This window comes from Euleptes europaea, chromosome 4 (genome assembly GCF_029931775.1).
Source record: "Euleptes europaea isolate rEulEur1 chromosome 4, rEulEur1.hap1, whole genome shotgun sequence".
Taxonomy (NCBI): Eukaryota; Metazoa; Chordata; class Lepidosauria; order Squamata; family Sphaerodactylidae; genus Euleptes; species Euleptes europaea.
The window spans coordinates 8,888,630-8,908,589 of record NC_079315.1 but is presented as its reverse complement, the minus strand read 5'-3'; the positions used below and the strand labels follow the sequence as shown (position 1 = coordinate 8,908,589).

General features: G+C 46.9%; 1 protein-coding gene across 9 annotated transcripts in view; it reads right to left on the bottom strand.

Moving 5' to 3' along the window:
- The window catches only part of ADGRL3 (adhesion G protein-coupled receptor L3), a 496,674-nt gene that overhangs the window by 90,764 nt on the left and 385,950 nt on the right, over positions 1–19,960 (bottom strand). For 6 of the 9 annotated variants that reach the window (XM_056849204.1, XM_056849205.1, XM_056849196.1 and 3 more), the window contains exons 18-19: positions 9,750–9,776; positions 1,749–1,917 (exon numbers count right to left, since the gene is read on the bottom strand). In XM_056849204.1, coding sequence (XP_056705182.1) covers positions 1,749–1,917; positions 9,750–9,776 — 196 coding nt within the window. The remainder of the gene's footprint in view (positions 1–1,748; positions 1,918–9,749; positions 9,777–19,960) is intronic. The other 3 variants (XM_056849198.1, XM_056849200.1, XM_056849202.1) reach the window with 1 other exon arrangement.

Here is a 19,960-nt window from a genome sequence, read left to right as displayed (position 1 = left end):
GGGCAAATAATATAATTGTATATAATATAATTAAAATAAGAACATAAGGAAAGCCCTGCTGGATCAGACCAAGGCCCATCAAGTCCAGCAGTCTGTTCACACCATGGCCAACCAGGTGCCTCTAGGAAGCCCCCCAAACAAGACGATTGCAGCAGCACCATCCTGCCTGTGTTCCACAGCACCTAATATAATAGGCATGCTCCTCTGACCCTGGAGAGAATAGGTATGCATCCTGGCTAGTATCCATTTTAACTGGTAGCCATGGATAGCCTTCTCCTCCATGAACATGTCTACTCCCCTCTTAAAGCCTTCCAAGTTTGCAGCCATCACCACATCCTGGGGCAGGGAGTTCCCCAATTTAAGTATGCGTTGTGTGAAGAAATACTTCCTTTTATCAGTTTTGAATCTCTCACCCTCCGACTTCGGCAGACGACCCCGCGTTCCTTCCGTGGACACTTTGTAACAATCAATTAGGGTTGCCAAACTCCAGGTACTCTCTATACAAAAACAACAGCATGAAGGCTCGTTCTAATAACAATATAATTCTCTACTTACGGTTCCGCGGCAAAGCTCCGCCCGACTACAAGAAGAAGTGTCGATCCCAAAATCTTCAAAGAAAGGACTGAATACGGGCCCTTCGCGTGTTATGCCAATAGATTAGGATAACAGTCCACCAGGTTAAAACTTTTCTTCCGCTTGCAATGACTGGAATTGGCGTGTCTCTTTAAATCTGGAGGACTGCTCGACAACCGATTTACGTGGCCCTGAACCAGCGCGTTTCTTTCTACTGAACGCATTGTAACCCAGCCGATTCAGTGCGTAACTATTAGTATTCTATTTTGTAGCTCTTATGTTATGTTTGTTATTATAAGGTTTGTTAGAGTTATATTTAGGGTCGTAAGTGGAGAATTGAATTATATTGTTATTAGAATGAGCCTTCGTGCTGTTGTTTCTGTGTAGAGATTGCTTAGTTATAGCATAGGTTGTTTTTCCTTTGAAACTCCAGGTACTAGCTGGAGATCTCCTGCTATTACAACTGATCTCCAGCTGACAGAACTCAGTTCCCCTGGAGAAAAGGGCCGCTTTGGCAATTGGACTCTATGGCACTGAAGTCCCTCCTCTCCCCAAACCCCGCCCTCCTCAGCCTCCGCCCCCAAAATCTCCAGGTATTGCAACCCTACTAACTATATCCACTCCTACAAATGGACCTTGATCTTGTTTGGAGGTTCTAGCAGGGGAGCGCAGCTATCGTATACCCTTGACCGAATAACGGTACACGCCTTCTATCTGGGATGGCCGTCCTCTTCCACCGAGCACGCAGCTTCGGGAGGGACGCAGACGGAGCGGCGACGGAGGTAGGGGATACCCGCCTAGCCAGCCAGATCAGCCGAATCAACCCTGGCGATAAATGGGGCGACAGATGTCGCAGCCAGATCGCCCTCACATCCAATAAAGGTAATAATAATAATGATGATGATGATGATGATGATGATGATGCCAATAATGCCAATGATGATGATGATGATGCCAATGATGATGATGATGATGATGATGGTGATGATGATAATAATAATAATAATAATAAATATCCACTGGTCCAGAGACAGCAATGTGCTGGCATGGTGACGGGAACCGGCCCGCCGACAAATTGACAAGTTAAAATGCTAGGTGCCGTCAGTAACGTTCAGTTGCTAGGCAACAAAAATTAGCCATCTTGCTTCTGTTCGCCATGGAATAATTGGCCTTACCTTTTTCTGGAGAACACAATGGAAAATGAATATAAACATTCCCTGCAGAGAATTGAAAATGGTGAAGAGGTACGCCATGATGACTGTGCTTTCGTTAATATACATAAGTCCAAACGCCCAGGTCAGTCCTAACAGGCAGAGCAGAGCTATTGCACCTATAACCCATGACCTGTGGAGAGACACAGAGAGAGAAAAAAGACAGAAAGGAAAACGTCTTTGATTCATACGGAAATCTGAACAATGCACTAAACAAGCATTTCAAGCCATCCTCGGAGGAGAAGGAAGGCATTCCGTGGGAATTCTCCGTGAGAAATGCCCTCCTTGAATTCAGTGCAGCTTATTACCCAATTTGCAGCTCGAAGGAAACAAAAAAATACGCAGATGAAAACGTTATGAGCATGGAAACGCTTCTTGGGTAAAGTTGGTTTTGCTGAAAATGTGGGGGCAGAAGCGGCGTCAATGCAATGGAAGATGTCAGTGTTGCATGACAAGGAAAAACCCCAAATATTTAGAATTGTCTTCCATTCCTATTGGCCGTGGGCAGGATATCGCAAAGAATTTCCCTCCACAAGCTCCGCCGACAAGAATGGGAAATCCTCAAGAGCACGGGGGGGGGGGGGGTCTTGCTAGGGTTCCCAGGTCCCTCTTTGCCACTGGCAGGAGGTTTTTGGGGTGGAGCCTGAGGAGGGCAGGGTTTGTGGAGGGGATGGACTTCAATGCCATAGAGTCCAATTGCCAAAGCGGCTATTTTCTCCAGGTGAACTGATCTCTATCAGCTAGAGATCAGTTGTAATAGCAGGACATCTCCAGCTAGTACCTGGAGGTTGGCAACCCTAGGTCTTACACAGCTCGTCTTACTTTCCAAGCTGCTTGCAAAGAAGAACTACCTGTGGGGTTGCACCGGGTAGGTACTAGGCTTAACGCCTTTCAACCTTTGTTTTTCTGCAGTCAGCTCGCCTCCCCGTATTTCTATGCTCAATGTAATCTAATTTCAGCTGGTTGCAAACACAGTTTAAACAAAATATAAATCCAGTCTGGGGACACAAATTCCTTCTTCAGTGGCTGCAGTTTTTCGTGGCTGAACTTCCAAAATGTTGCAGTTGTTATCTACTGGGGCAAGGAGTGAATTATTTCAATAACGGTTAGCTGGCAGGAGAAATCTTAAGAACATTTTTTGGGGGAAAAAAGGATAATATATGGAAAATGTTCATGGTTCCCAATTGTCTTTATAAAAAGGTAAGAGGGTAGGGTGGCCAGGTCCCTCTTCACAACTGGTGGGAGGTTTTTAGGGTGGAGCCTGGGGAGGGCGGGGTTTGGGGAGGGGAGGGACTTCAGTGCCATAGAGTCCCATTGCCAAAGCAGCCATTTGCTCCAGGGGAACTGATCTCGTATTGGCTGGAGATCAGTTGTAAGAGCAGGAGATCTCCAGCTAGTACCTGGAGGTTTGAGTGGCAAACGGCCCCTTGGATGCATTTACGCCCGGAAGTGCCGCATTGCAAGGGACCTTTTACCACCCAAAATCCCGGTCTGAGTGGTAAAAGGCCCCTTGCAATGCGGCACATCGGGTGTAAACCGGACGTGACATGGTCTTCCCACCGCCGCCCCAAAAACCTCCCGCCGAAGGAGAGGGGGGACCTAGCAACCCTACCTCTGGCTGTATGTTTGACATCCCTGGTTTAGAATGACTGAGGCCTACATGGGGAGCCAGCGTGGTGTAGTGGTTAAGAGCGGTGGTTTGGAGGGGTGGACTCTGATCTGGAGAACCGGGTTCGATTCCCAGCTCCTCCACATGAGCGCCGGAGGCTAATCTGGGGAACTGGATTGGTTTCCCCACTCCTCCACATGAAGCCAGCTAGGTGACCTTGGGCAAGTCACATTCTCACAGCCCCACCCACCTCACAGGCAGGGCCGGATTTAGGTTTCATGCGGCCCTAAGCTATTGAAGGTAATGGGGCCTTTTATATGTCCAGCTGTCCTTTGTCAGCAACAAAATGTCGCTGTTTTTTGTGTTGAATATATGCTATATGGTAATTTATGGACCTAATAGGTATCTAAAGCCATTTGCACATAACAAAATATGTATTTTATCAAAGTATTTGTTTTTTATCTTATATTTTGGAAATATGCATCCAGTTTTTTTCCCTTTAAATTTTTTGGGGGGCCCCAAGAGAGTGGGTCCCTAAGCTATAGCTTGTTTAGCTTATACGTAATTCTGGCACTGGGTGTCTGTTGTGGGGAGGGGAAGGGAAGGTGATTGTAAGCCAGTTTGAGTCTCCCTTAAGTGGTAGAGAAAGTCGGCGCATAAAAGCCAACTCTTCTTCTTCTTTAGTTAGTTGGCTGTTGTGTTCCAATAAACACAGTTCGAATGAGCAGTTCTGCCTCCAGCGCTTATCCTTTCCCTCCCTAAAGGCATAACATGGTGTCAGAAGTCAGAATCAAACCAGCTTACAATCCTCTTCCCTTCCTCTCCCCACAACAGACACCCTGTGAGGTAGGTGAGGCTGAGAGAGCTTGAAGAGAACTGTGACTAGCCCAAGGTCACCCAGCAGGCTTATTGTGGAGGAGGGGAGAATCAATCCCAGTTCTCCAGAAGATAGTCCATTGCTCTTAACCACTGCACCACGCTGGCTTCTTACTGGGATGTGTCAACATTTTCAGATAGTCGCAAAAATTTTCTGGGAGTGATAGGAGTCCTGCTTCACTGTTGACTATTTCTGTATTTGCTTGTTTTTCGTTTATTTAGTCACCTTTTAGGATGTGTTTCGGAGGAGACTTGCAAATAATTTAAAAATGTTTGCAAGCATCATAGACGCAGCACAGTGAGTACTCAATAAAATCAACTCAAATCTGAAAGTAAAGCACTACCCCTGCCCCTATCCCTGTGTGTTCTGGGAGAAGGGGGGAGACCGATGTGATGACTTTGGGTCCCTGCTGAATCTTTGCTATGGTGAATAATCAATGGCTGAGGCTGCAGAATTGCAGTGAGTGTGTGACGCAATATTGGGAAGGAACCCAAATATTTTAGGGGTAACGCTGACTGAATTCTTACAAGCGATCCGTTAGTGGAAATTAAATTAAGCAGGGATAAATGCCAAAGTTATAGATAGGGAACGAACAAGTCTAAAATTAGGTGTGCGAATAACTGGCTAGGGGGAATCACTGTGGAGGAGGGCGGTGGCTAACAAACGGCAGATGGGTTTACAATCTAGTACAGAAGAAGAGGAGGAGGAGGAGGAGGAAGAAGAAGAAGAAGAGGAGGAAGAAGAGGAGGAGGAGGAAGGGGAAGAAGAGGAGGAAGAAGAAGAAGAAGAGGAGGAGGAGGAAGAAGAAGAGGAAGAAGAGGAGGAGGAGGAAGAAGAGGAGGAGGAAGAAGAGTTGGTTTTCATATGCTGACTTTCTCTACCCCTTAAGGGAGAATCAAACCGGATTACAATCACCTTCCCTCCCCCTCCCCACAACAGACACCCTGTAAGGTAGGTGGGGCTGAGAGAGCTGTGACTAGCCCAAGGTCACCCAGCTGGCTTCATGTGGAGGAGTGGGGAAACCAACCGAGTTCACCAGATTAGCCTCCGCCACTCATGTGGAGGAGTGGGGAATCAAACCCGGTTCTCTAGATCAGAGTCCACCGCTCCAAACCACTGCCCTTAACCACTATACCACTACCATCATTCAAAGTTGGCACCAACAGATGTGTCCTATCTAAGCCTATTAGAGTATTGGTACTAATTTGACTGGCATTGGCTGTTTCACATGAGCTGTAACAAAATTATTATGGCCCCATACTGCTTTGGTTTATCCCCAGATTTCCACATGCACTTTTGTGCTTTTAGTTTTTGAAAGTTTTTTTGTCTGCCCCACCCCCAATTTCTTTGCTGTCCTTTTGCAATCACTTTTATCCCGATCTTTTTCAAGAAACCAATTTTGAGTCACCTTTTTCCTCGTGTGTAATGTTTCCGTCAGTTCTGTTTGTCCGGCCTATTCCCACAAACTTCCAGCCCCCTTTTTAATTGCTGGACTGTCGTCATCATTAAACCACTCCCTTTCCTCCCCCACGCCCTGAAGATGACTGGTTTCATTTTCAAATAAGGCACTAAAATATTGATATATCGATATACCCTTGTAATGACAGGTTTAGCAGGTTCTCTGAACACCCAGCTTTCATTAAAAAAAAAGTCTCTAGTCCTTTCCTTCCCAGAGTTATGCCTTTTCCCTTATATCTCCACAAGGGAAAGACCTAGAGACTTACTTTAAAAGAGAGAGATAGCTGGAAATTCAGAGAACCTGCTAAGCCTATCATTGCAATGATATATGAAATATTAATATTTTAATGCCATTTGTTTTTAAAAAAATCAACCTATCGATATAACCAAGCACAAAAATTAAAAAGGCGTGTATGCTGTAATGCCATCAATGACAACAGCAATCTCCCTTGAAAATCCTTATTACTTAAGCACATATAGAAGAAAATAAACTGACTTCACAACTGTGAAAATGCAGAGGGAGGGCAGACGTGCGAATGAACTGTGCCCAAACCAATTCCAATGCTTGTGGATCGATTGCCAAGAAAACCAGGAGTAAGTTGAGCGTGCGGAAAAGCCCTGAAACTACCATATTTGGCTCAGTTTCTGGGGGCTAAAAATCCAAATGTGGGGAAAGGATGAAGGAACTGATCATGGCTAAGTAAAAACAAAAGGATTGGCTGGCTCATAGCAGCCGTTGTAGAGGGACCGCCCATTTAATTATTCTGCTGTGATGTAGGCACTGGCTGTAGGAAAGTGTGTATCGCATATGTTTCAACAAGTCCTCTATTTTATTTCCTTATACTTATGTAATTGATATTTATTTTACGACACATAAAATTCTACTGGCATACTGACCAATTACACGGCTTTCTCAGTAAACTTTTAGACTGGTGTGTGGGAAGCAGATGGCTTCGGTGGTATCTCATTGGTGGGAGATCAAGTTCACCCGGCATGAGATCAATTTGATGAAAGCAACCTTAACTTCCTCTTCCAATAAGCCTGTTCCTATATTTTATCAGGGAAGTGACAGAACTGGCAGCTACTTACCAGTATAAAAGATGGGTTGTGGGGCCCAAGGAGTATCCTCATGAGTTGTACCCAATTTGCTGTTCATACCCTGTTTCAGCTCTGTTTCGTTCCTTAGCCTTAGACGTGCACCCCTGTTAATGATCACTCTCCATATTCCGGCATGAGTCGTAAATGTAAATGATTGGACGTTCTCACCGCCACCAGGGAATACGGTGACTCTTACTGGTGTGATGTAGAATCACAGCTAATGTTGCGAGAAGCAGTTAACTGATGGGCCGTTCTCAGGGGCTAAGCCAGGGGTGTCAAACATACGGCCCGAGGGCCGGATTCGGCCCCTTGAGAGTTCTTATCTGGCCCGCGAGCCAGCCAAAGCAGCCACACTCCCCAGTCCTGATCTGGGTTTGCGAGGCGTGGCCCGGCCCGTCCAAGTGACATTTATGTCATATTTGGCCCTCGTAACAAATGAGTTTGACACCCCTGGTCTAAGTAATCGGTCTGCAGGATTCTGGGGGAGTTTGGAATAGGGGAGAGGGTTTGTGGGAGTGCTTCAGCACATGCCTAGTCCGCAATTCAAGTAACACCGATTGCACTGTAGGAAAGTATAAGCTGAGCTTTAACGCAATACCTGTAGGTTGCCAGATATGTGCATATTAAAACAATTCCATGTTCACAAATGCATGAAACCACTCGGCTATTTTGAACGTGCGAACTGGCCCTGGCTCTTCTGTCTGTACCATTGCGCAACCTGGTAAGAGATGCTGTAGCGTAGCGGTTAAGACACTGAGCTCTAAATTGGGCAATTCCCATTTCAGTTTTTGCCTTCACAGGGAATCTGGTAGATGGCTTTAAGCAAGCCACTGTTTGCTCAATCTTGCTCCCAATATAGGGACGATAATAATCACCTACCTTGCAAAGTTACTGAAATGATTACTAAGACACGTGGTCGGATCCCACAGAGGATTCCAGATAGAAAGGGGGGGGAGATTTTTTTTCTGATCCCCTCCTACACAGCAGATCGCAACCCTACTACACGCCATGTTCCATGTTGCTTTTGTCCATGCCCATGATCCCCAGTGTAGCCTTCTTTGGTGGTCTTTCCTTTTTCACCAGCAGAAAACTGGTTGGCTACAACCCAATCTGTTTTAGCAACGTCTGATTTTATTGCTTGTTTGGCCTTATATAAAATCCCTTTTCAAAGGTTGCACCACAGATATTTTATTCACCACAAGTTTCCAAGGGGCAAGAGATTATTCACTTAGACAATTATAGCTGTGTTATAGCTGTAGCAAAGTAGCTGTGTTATAGCTGTAGCAAAGTAGAACAGCTGCAATGTAGAATGTCCTGCCAATATTGCAAATGTGTATGTGTGTTTATGTGTGTGTGAAGTGCAAAAAATTACATTTTTGTGAACACCCCCCCCCACTAAAATTATAGACTGAATAGAAACAATGTCTGCTCCATTCTTGGCACCCATTTTGAAAACACTGCTGAGGTTTCCAAGCCTTCATTAAGCAGGGTTGCCAGCGTGGGTGGGACTTATCATGTCACGGGGGGAGGGCCTTGCCAGCTGGTGATGCAATGATGTCACTTCTGGAGTGACCGGAAGTGATGTCATGCTACTGGGGACGCTACAGCATTCAGCCAAAACACCATGGTTTAACCATAGAGTTCTAGACGAAGGCTGGAACTGCCCCACCATATGCAGCATATGTTTACATATGATTTGCATATGATTAGCCTATTCATCACTATTGTTCCCGGAACCCCTAGGGATTTCTCGCAGAATCCTAGGGTTCAGGGGAACCCTGGTTGAGAAACGCTGCTGTAAAGAAATTCCAAATGAGCTGCTTTATTGTTCGAGAACAAATTTGGGATTTTATTTTTCCTGACCAAAACAGACCTGCGCATAAGTGAGATCGGCCTCGAATGCATTGTGCCCATTCTTGGACCAGCCATTTCTTTTGCCGGAAAGTTTCCGGCGGGACACCTGCTGAGCCCAAGTGGTCCCTGCGGAGCCCGCAGTACTACAAGATCCACTCAGCTCAGTCCCAGGCTGTGACAACAAGAACAGGTATAGCCCATAAGACCAGCAGGGGGGGCTTAGGCTCACCTGCTCCGGGGCTGCTGTGATGCTCCGGTACGCCCCCATGTGCCCACCCCCCGAAATCTTGAAAAAGAATGACAGAGATGAGCATGAGACAAAAGAAATGAACACAAAGGACTCTTCACCAGAAGAACAAACTGAAAGTCCGCTGTAAAGTTTGGGCCACTGGAATGAGCTATGGTACTGGGATTTAGGTTTTCTTGCAGGATAAATAATACATTATCCAAGGCCCATACTTGGTGCTTTTTGTGTGTGTTTCCTGTTAATTTTCAGCATTTTTGTACAGACTTATTCAAAGGCTTTATGTTAATCAGCGTTATTCAAAGAAGTAGAATACTTAAATATTTGCCGCGTTCTCATTGACGGTTTGGAACAGCTGCGCGTTTTTTGATCGTTAAAGCAGAATTTTTCATGCGGTGCCCGGAAACGCAGAGTCAGGGCTCCTTTAATATCAGTTCAAATAAAAGCATGAATGCTCTTGGATGCCTTTTGAACATTTTACCCCTCAAATGTATTCACAATTCCAATCTGAACCAATCCCTCCGAACTCACATTCGGCGTTCAGAGATGCGCAGCGTAACGCACCAGGGGAGCTCTTCGGGAGGGATCCCGAGTCTGTACTCCACGAGATCTCAGAAAAATTCGGATGACAGCCAATCAAGAAACACGAAGGTTAAAAGCAGTAGGCTTTCCTGCTTTCCTGCACAGTTTGCTCTTCTGCCTTAAATGTGAATGACAGAAGCTGTGATGGATTTTTTTTTTAAAAAAAGAAATACTGATCTGACGAGCCAGTTCATGGGACCATGCTGATAAATGGGATTTATCAGACAGTCAGGTCATTCTTACTTGATGAAGGGTCTGTTATCCTCAAAGCTGAAGAATGCATAGACATAAAGACAAGAACGTCAACATTAGAATATAATGACAAAAGAGGTACTAGGCAGGTCAGCAATCAGATCATAAGAACATAAGAAAAGCCCTGCTGGATCAGACCCAGGCCCATCAAGTCCAGCAGTCTGTTCACACAGTGGCCAACCAGGTGCTTCTAGGAAGCCCACAAACAAGACGACTGCAGCAGCAGCATCCTGCCTGTGTTCCAAAGCACCTAATATAATGGGCATGCTCCTCTGATCCTGGAGAGAATAGGTATGCATCATGACTAGTATCCATTTTAACTAGTAGCCATGAATACCCCTCTCCTCCATGCACATGTCCGCTCCCCTCTTAACGCCTTCCAAGTTGGCAGCCATCACCACATCCTGGGGCAGGGAGTTCCACCATTTAACTATGCGTTAAATCAATCAAACACGCAGATCCTCAGTTCAGTCAAGAGAAAGCCGGAGCTCCACTCGGCCTTGTTCTTGGCCCACAAAATGCAAATCAGAGCGAGGATGCATGCTTGGAGAGGTGGTGTTCAATCCTTTCCCAGATAATCATTGGTCATTTATGCATGGGCACTTTCACTCACGTTCGTCCCCTATCTGACTCAGTTGTTCCTTGGAGTTACGCATGAGTTTTCTGTCATTAGAGATGACCTCACGGCCAGCCCTCACAATGTCCAGGTCTTCCCATTCCTCTGTTAACCTGACTCTTCCATCTTCCCTGAGCAAAGCCCAAGTGAAAGCCCCATGCATAAGGCAAAGTGCGGGGCATGCAAGCTTGGTTTCTCTCACAGCCAATTACAAAGCAGCATGTCCAGAAGCGGGGACTGAAATACTTCTTGCTTCCTCAGAGCTCTTTCTAAGCACAAGAAAGACTTTTTAAAACTGAGGCTCGGATTTCTCCCCCTTCCCTTTTAGGTTGCTCTATTTTTTATGCTGTTGTTTTTAAAATGCTTTTTTATGTGGCAATTGGATTGGGGGGGATTTTTCTCACAGTAAGCACTACAAGTAAGCCAATTACAAAGCAGCATTTAAAGGGGCGGGGACTTGATTTGAGTTTGGAGCCTGTTGGTTCATAGATTCCCAACAGGAAAGTGTGGGTCCAGCAAGCAATGAACCTCAGGTAAAACTCCCATGCATAAATGATCTTTATTTAATCCAAATGCTCTCCTCCCAAAGTTGACTGCTTTAAGGGGAGGGGGGAAAGCATTCAGGGAGGGGGAATTTTGATCAGGGAAAGCAGCCAGGAAAGGGTTAAAACACTCTTCCTCAGTACTCCATTTTGCTTTGGATAAGCCAATGATGGAAGATAGGTTTGTCAACTTCAGAGGGAGTTTTGGGGGTGAAGCCTTGGGGGTGATGTCTGGAGTTTTGGGGGTGAAGCCTGAGGAGGGCAGGGTTTGGGAAGGGGAGGGAGTTCAGTGGGGTATAATGCTTTCGAGTCCACCCTCCAAAGCTGCCATTTTCTCCAGGGGTACTGATCTCTGTAGTCTGGAAAGCCGTTGTAATTCCGAGAGATCTCAAGGCCCTCGTGGGAAATTGTATTCTGGATCTCCCAACTTCTGTATCTCGTTAAGTTTCGCACTGAGGTGGTAAAGCTCAGTCTGGGCTATACCACTTTAACGAGCCCCTACAGGCTTCCAAGACAGTATGCTTCTCCATATTTACAAAAAAAAGTCCTACCCACAGAAAAATGGAACAGGGTTCTAACCTTTCTCCAAACATAAAGAAGAAGAAGATGATGAAGAAGAAGAGTTGGTTTTTATATGCTGACTTTCTCTACCACTTAAGGAATAATCAAACCGCTTACAATCCCTTCCCCTCCCCTCCCCACAGCAGATACCCTGTGAGGTAGATGCGGCTAAGAGAGCTCTAAGAGAACTGTGACTAGCCCAAGGTCACCCAGCTGGTTTCATGTGGAGGAGTGGGGAAACCAACCCGTTTCACCAGATTAGCCTCTGCCGCTCATGTGAAGGAGTGGGGAATCAAACCCGGTTCTCCAGATCACAGTCCACCGCTCCAAACCACTACACCACGCTGACCCCTCACCACGCTGGCCCATGGTGGTTTCTATGTATACGACTCTTTTTCTCCTGGGGGAGAACACCATCAGATGAGTTGTAGTCCAAAGTGGTATAGCACAGACTGCCGCTGTGAGAACGGTACTCTTATGGACTCTACTGGACGCCCAAGGAACCAGGAACACCGTCATTTCCCGACAGTGGCAATGATAGTGCTGGATACAGAAGGAGGGGCCACCCTCCAGCTCGGCAGCTCCTGCGCCTGCTCTCGTTCGGCTCGCGAAATGTCAATTGATTTAGAAATCTGCTGCCTTTGAAGAGCATTAATATTGGAAAATTTAATATAGTCGTCTCGGGAAGCCTTGGCAGAGGATGACAAGCTTCCTTGCACCTGAGGCGTTCTTTCCCCCTCGATATATGAAGATGCATTCTACATGCCTTATCTTTTTATTATCAGCTTTTGACAATAACAATTCCTCGATCCCCTCCTTTGCAAGAGTCAGACTCCATTATCCTCTTTGCAGATAATGGCACTAGAATGGTCTCCAAAATCTGCTCTTGCTCATTACTGACAGCTGACCTATTTACGGCTGTTCAAAAGAACACGGGCGTTTGGTCGCCTACCAAACAGGAGAGCTAACCGGATGTGAAGATGAAAAATAACCCACAATTTCTCATTAAAATACAGTTCTGCAGCCTTCGGTCGTAAGTAATCTCCTTCTCTCCCCCCCCCTTGCATCTGTACTCCTGTTGCGACTAATCACAGATTCTCAGGTGGTTTTTTCTAACAGAAATTAACAGTCATTCCAGATAAAGGTGGTGCAAGCCGTAATGTGAGAAAAGCCATGCAAGTGCGTCGCTTGAAAACACAACATGAGGATCTTGTCGATGCTCTTCAGGTCCCTGGGAGAAAGATCAGCGATGCTAGTAGGAGAATCCTCAGCCCTGCTTCCCCCCTCTCCGTCTTTGTTTGCTTATATTGCTGAAGCCGTTCATTTCCCCCACCAGTTTCCATGGAACCTGGTACCTGTTACGGCAGGGGTGTCAAACTTGTTTGTTACGAGGGCTGGATATGACATAAATGTCACTCCGTTGGGCTGGGCCATGCCTCACCAGCCCAGATCGAGAGTAGGTGGGTGGCTGCCTCTCCTGGCGTGCGGGCCGGATAAGAGCTCTCAAGGGGCCGGATCCGGCCCGCGGGTCTTATGTTTGACACCCCTGTGTTATGTTCCTCATATCTGGTACTTTGACTACTTCAGAGTCTGAAGATACCTTCTGGACAGTCAACATCCCAGAACTTCGAACTGTTTGCCTGCTATCATGCAGAGAGAAAAGAAAGCAGGGCTGTCTGAAGGGCGTTTGATCTCTGGCCATCTCACTCGGGTAATTATCCCTAACGACTGAAAATCAAGGGAGGTTAGCCGAGTCAGATAATGAGAGACAGAAAGGCCATTAGCCTGGAGAGGTTCCTTCTCTCTGTGTGATGTCTGGCTGAAGGGTGCCTTCACAATCTGCCAGCGTGGTGTAGTGGTTAAGAGAGGTGGTTTGGAGCGGTGTACTCTGATCTGGAGAACAGGGTTTGATTCCCCCACTCTTCCACATGCGCGGCGGAGGCTAATCTGGCGAACTGGATTTGTTTCCCCGCTCCTCCCCATGGAGCTAGCTGGGTGACCTTGGGCAAGTTACAGCTCTGTTAGAGCTCTCTCAGCCCCACAGGGTGTCTGTTGTGGGGAGGGGAAGGGAAGGTGATTGTAAGTCAGTTTGAGTCTCCCTTAAGGGGTAGAGTAAGTCGGCATATAAAAACCAACTCTTCTTCTACACTCAAAGCCTGGCTACTTTTCACTTGGCTGACAGGGATCATCTCATCACACTGAAATCCATGGACAGCATGGTTTATTTCTCGTGGTCCCCGACATGGCCCCTCCTGATGGGTTTCCTGGTGCCCATTTGCTCCCTCTCTACATTTCTTCCCCAAAGCACAAGCTGGTCCTGGCTTTCCTCTACTTCAGTGGAGAAAGAGGTTTTTCAGAAGCAACCTTTGGCCCTTTGTGCATGGCTATTTCCTTGTTGTCACCCTGCCGACAACTTCGGGGCTGTGCTTTGGTTATGCTTGCGTTTTTCCACTGTCAGAGGTCGCCTTGCTCTCCCTGTGCATGTTTTGCCCGCTTTTTCTGGATGTTGGCTAAACACCAATCCAGAAAACGCGTGCAAAACACACGGAAGAGCGAGGTGACCTATGACGGTCAGATAATGCAAGCATAACCAAAGCAAAACCCCGAAGTAGTCGGCGGGGTGACCGCAAGGAAACAGCCATGCATATGTGGCCTTTGTGTCTGCAGAGAGCGCCCATGTAGAAACAGCTGCTTCCATCTTAAGAAGACGCTTGGCTTGGAACTGTCCCACATTTTGTGACTATTCCCAGCCCAAATGGCAACCCTTTTGTGATAGTGCCCACTTCCCTTTCTCAAAATTCCAAAAGCACCCACAGGTTCAACATGATGGAGGATGCCTGGTCTATTTCATCTATTATAGTGTCTTGTGAGGTAGGTGGGGCTGAGAGAGTTCGGAGAGAACTGTGACTAGCCCAAGGTCACCCAGCTGGCTTCATGTGGAGGAGTGGCGAAACCAACCCGGTTCACCAGATTAGTGTCCACCACTCATGTGGGGGAGTGGGGAATCAAACCCGGTTATCCAGATCAGAGTCCACCTCTCCAAACCACTTAACCACTACACCACACTGGCTCCCTTCACCTGGATCAGTTCACCAGGAGAAAATGGCTGCTTTGGCAATTGGACTCTATGGCTTTGAAGTCCCTCCCTTCCCCAAAGCCAGCACTCGTAGGCTCCACCCCAAAACCTCCTGCCAGTGACTAAGAGGCACCTGGCAACCCTATCCTTGGAGGAGAAGGATGTCAACAGCAGCAGCAGCAACAATAATATACAATGGCTTCTCTTGCTGAAAAGAAGCCAATTAATGCCGGTCCCAGCACAAACCGGATTCCAGTCAACTGTTTTCTGATTGCAAAAGAGGGACAAGCTCAGAGCACATTCCCTCCTTGAGCGGCTGCACTGCTCAGCTTATTCAATATGTTTACACCCTATCTCTTTGCAATCTTGTCTGGAGGCAAACTGAAAGGAGACCTGTACTCCTGCCTCTACAAGAGATGCTGGTCGGGTTGCCAGCTCCGGGTTGGGAAATACTTGGGAGATTTTGGGTGTGGAGACTGAGGAGGACGTGGTTTGGGGAGGGACTTCAGTGCCATAGAGTCATTTGCCAAAGCGGCCATTTTCTCCAGGCGAACTGATCTCTATCGGCCCGTATCCCATGCAATGGTGAAATTCTGCTTTTTAGCCATTAAGAAGAGAAACGCACTCACAAGTAAGAAGGTGGATTAATGGTCTTATTTACACAGTATTAACTGATATTGTAGCTGAGGTTCGCATAAGTCACTTATGACGGCTATACAGAGCTTATTTATTCAATCAGGGTTTTTAGTTTTGGATTTTATACAGTTTTTCTCTTTTTATAACAATTGATTGTAATTTGTATATATGCTGGTCTTTGACTGTAACAATAAAGGTTGTTTGATCTCTATTGGCTGGAGATCAGTTGTAACAGCAGGAGATCTCCAGCTAGTACCTGGAGGTTGGCAACCCTAGATGCTGGGGGACCCGCACTCAGAATTACCCAAACACAGCATTAGTGCCTTGAAAATATTGCCAAGCGGGTGGTTTTCTCCCACTAAGTTGGTGCTTGGCGGTGAAGACCAATTCCGGCATCTGGAGCTGGTGCATCAACACGAAAGCTTGTTCTTTACACCGTTCCTTTAAATTATGCCAAATTTAGTTAATTTATCACTGTAAGTGAGCCATCTGGAAGTAATGAGGACACCTTCTTGCCCAAAGGCAGCCTGCACAGTGTGAGATTCCAGTCGTTTCAGTTGGTGCTTTGTGTATCCTGTTGTCAAAAATCCTCTTTTGCTGCTATGGGCAAATATTTTTGTTTGCTAGTGAAGCTCAGCCACATATTGGTACAATACAGATTCAGCAAAGATTTCGGGCTAATCTACGTTTTACAGACCACCCAGGCAGGACTTCCTTATGGACTATTAAATGTGTGATTCCTTAAAGCAACCATTATGATTAATGGCTTCATATCAAGGCCTTGAGTATTTAATATCTTTCAGGACACATGCCAAATTGATAACCATTGATTAGGGTGTGGTTTTTTTGGGGGGGATGGAATACATCTGACCGCAAAAAAATTAGTGTGTCCCCCTGCAATTCAAAATGAACATAAAGGTAAAGGTAAAGGTCCCCTGTGCAAGCACCGGGTCATTCCTGACCCATGGGGTGACGTCGCATCCCGACGTTTCCAAGGCAGACTTTGTTTGCGGGGTGGTTTGCCAGTGCCTTCCCCAGTCATCTTCCCTTTACCCCCAGCAAGCTGGGTACTCATTTCACCGACCTCGGAAGGATGGCTGAGTCAACCTTGAGCCGGCTACCTGAAACCAACTTCCATTGGGATCGAACTCAGGTCGTGAGCAGAGCTTTTGACTGCAGTACTGCAGCTTAACACTCTGGGCCACGGGGCTCCTAAGAACATGAACATAGCAGTCATAAAAACAAAAGCTAAAACAAGCCAGGGAAAATAATAAAAATGGCAACTGTATGATAGCACATTCGATGAATAATGTGGTAGCGCACCGCCAAAGTGAACAAACCACACATGCTCCATTCTGTCCCGAGCACAAAACAGTACTTGTATACAAACACTGCGGCAATTGCAGTTCCCACCCCCAACGGTTTCGTAAAACTGGGAAAGATGGACCTATACAAGTGGGAAGAGAAAAGCAAAGGGCTCTTGGAGAAACGTTGCTATAGTTGTGCCAGAATTACTCTCGGGATCCAATTTTATTTCATGCGCCTTTTTTGGGGACTTACAGAAAACGCGGATAAAACAGATCCCAAATGGTTCAGACAATAGTTTTGACTGGGCCCGAGCAGTTTGTAAGGCTTATGGTATGGAGAACTCCTCTTGTCCAAGAAGGATACCCACCAGCCCTCCAAGAGGAGCATGTTAACCTTGCCTCGGGACAGATGGGGTGGGGAGAAAGGCTTTATTCTGGTGCTGAGGGATGTGAGACAAGGGGGGAATGCTCCCTCAGGTTCTCCGATGCTCCTTCCACTAAAATTTCGTCCCCGCTCAATCGATGCCACTTTGGCTGGGCAGGAGTTTCAGGGACTCTGGTCACGCTCTTGGCTCAGGGAGGCCTAGCTGGTTTGCTTCCTATTTATTTCTTTATTTCTTTATTTATTGGACGTATATCCCCTCCTCTATCCCGGACAGTCTGGCCTCACCCACTAACCTTGGAAAGATCTCATCGATAAGGAGGAACCGAGCAATCTACCGATAGGCTATAGCTGTAGGTTCCATTAACCAGATCGAAAGGGCTGAGGACTTCGTGGGGTGCTAACCAAAGACAATTTTATGAGGGAAATTGTTGGACGTTAAGGACTTTACGCTGCCTTTTAACCTCAGACTCCAGAGGGGGACTAGACTAGTGAGTCAGAGAGATAGAGAGGACAAGGCACGGGGCATCCTTTCTCTGCGCTTTGAACTATCCCTTTGATATGTAGATTGCTACTCTTAGGGAAACTTCCTTCCTTCCTGCTTCTTCCTCACCTACTCACACACACGGGTACCTCTTCTCCATCTTGCCACCATGAGCAAAGGATGTAAGTCCTGGATCTCCCTCCATCCTAGTTAGTTAGAATAGATAGGGAACTATAGTCTATCTAAGGTTGCCAACCTCCAGGTGGTGGTGGGAGATCTCCTGCTATTACAACTGATCTCCAGCTGATAGAGATCAGTTCACCTGGAGAAAATGGCCACTTTGGCAACTGGACTCTATGGCATTGAAGTCCCTCCCCTCTCCAAACCCCACCCTCCTCAGGCTCCACCCCCAAAATCTCCAGGTATTTCCCAACCTGGAGCTGGCAGTCCTAACTCTATCCTATCCAGAAATGGATTTCCTACAATAAATGAAATGAATGAATAGACAAAAGGCTCCAAGCAATTTTGTTCCTGGCACACAAAGTAGTTTGGAGGAGCTTCTCTGTTAACAATAGCCTTTGATCACTCTGCTGCTTTAACAAGGATTTGGGCACAGCGCACGCCCTCATAATCCAACAGAAATGGGACCTGGGTCTGGGAGTTAGGGGAGAAGAGGCTTTAAGAAGTCTTCAAGCAGAATGCATGCACTTACACAAACACACAGAAGAGCTACAAGTATTATTTGAGTTAAAGGGGGTGTATATCTCCGCTCCTACCCTCACCGGCAACCTTTTTCGATAAGTGATGAACCGCAGACCCCCGGCGAGTTTCATGGTAGAGATCTGGGCCCGCGTTTCCTCAGGCTCTACGTTCAACAAACTATTCACACAGGCCCACAAACCTTAGAAGAGGGCTCGCGGTGGGGGGGGGGAGAAGCGAGGAGCTGAGACGGCTGACTCGTTCAACCAAAAAAGAGAGAACGAGAGAAAGAAAATGGGGGAAAAAACAACACCAGGCGAGAACAATGAATTATGATGCTCAGCGAACACCTCAGGGGGTGAGAGTTAATAGGGTGGCCGTGGGAGAGTTATCTAGCTATCATGAAAACAAGCATAAATGGATATTAGGGTGAGAGGAGTATCTGGAGTCTAAGGTGTATTGCAGCTGCCACATAAATGCTAAAGAAAGAGCCGTGATGAAGGAAAAGGGCCCTGAAGACAGAAACACATCGAGGGCTGCCTCCAAAATCTGTACTGAGCCCGACTTCTAAGAGGGTGTTGGAGCAAGGGCTGAGGGAGGAAGATAAGGCTTGGCTGTTCGAGGTGATTTTTAAGATATAACCAGGGTTTGTAAAGGAATAAATATGGAGGATGGGTGACAGGATAGCCATCCCTCTTCCTTGCACCTGGGCATTCAAACTGGCATGCTATTCCAAAGGGCAGGCAGCGAGGAGCATTGGGAAGCCTCGCTAGAGGACAGTGCTACCAGCAACCAAAATGATCAGGGGGCTGGAGCAACTGCCCTATGAGGAGTGGTTAAAACGCTTAGGGCTGTTTAGCTTGGAAAGAAGTCGGTGAAGGGGAGACATGATAGAAGTCTATAAAATTAAGCATGGTATGGAGAGTGGACAGGGAGAAGCTTTTCTCCCTCTCTCATAATACTAGAACGCGGGGTCATCCGCTGAAGCCAGAGGGTGATAAAAGGAAGTATTTCTTCACGTAATGCATAGTTAAATTGTGGAACTCCTTGGTCTATCGAAGTCAGTATTGTCTACTCAGCGGCGCTCCAGGGTCTCAGGCAGGGGTCTTTCACATCACCTACTTGCCTAATCCCTTTAACAGGAGATGCTGGGGATTGAACCTGGGACCTTCTGCATGCCAAGCAGATGCTCTACCACTGAGCCACAGCCCCTCCCTCACTGAATCACACCCTCGGTCCACCCAAGTCAACCGTGTCTACTCAGACCAGCAGCGGCGCTCCAGGGTCTCAGGCAGGGGTCTTTCACATCACCTACTCTCCCAGTCCCTTTAATTGGAGATGCCGGGGATTGAACCTGGGACCTTCTGCATGCTAAGCAGATGCTCTACCACTGAGTCACAGCCCCTCCCCAAAGGCACGGGCAGGTATCCCAACTACTTTCCAGCAACCGCGGGCTTCTCCTGGCGGCTGATGGGGGAGGGACAGGTACACGGTGACAGATGGAGCTAAGAATGGGACTGAATCCTGGGCCCGTCTCACCATTTGACCCAGTTTTCAAAGGTGCCATGATGGATCATTTCTAATTTCCCTGCACGCTGCCTTAGCCTCCGTTACCCAGACTTTTGAAGTGAATGGTCAACAGCCGGCTGGGAGGGAAACTTTGAGCCTGCAGCCCTGATTTCTGATTGGGTTAGACAGGAAATTCCCAGGCTGCCAGAAAATCTATAAAACTGTTAGCCTGGATTGGATTTCCATGTCAAGCTGCCGATATCAAAGGCAAGCCCTTGCAGGCTAGGCCAGGACGCTGCTTCTTAGTCCTAGGAAGCGGAATGTCGAGGCTGTTTTGTAAGTATAGCACTAATAAACAAGACAAGAACATAAGAAAAGCCCTGCTGGATC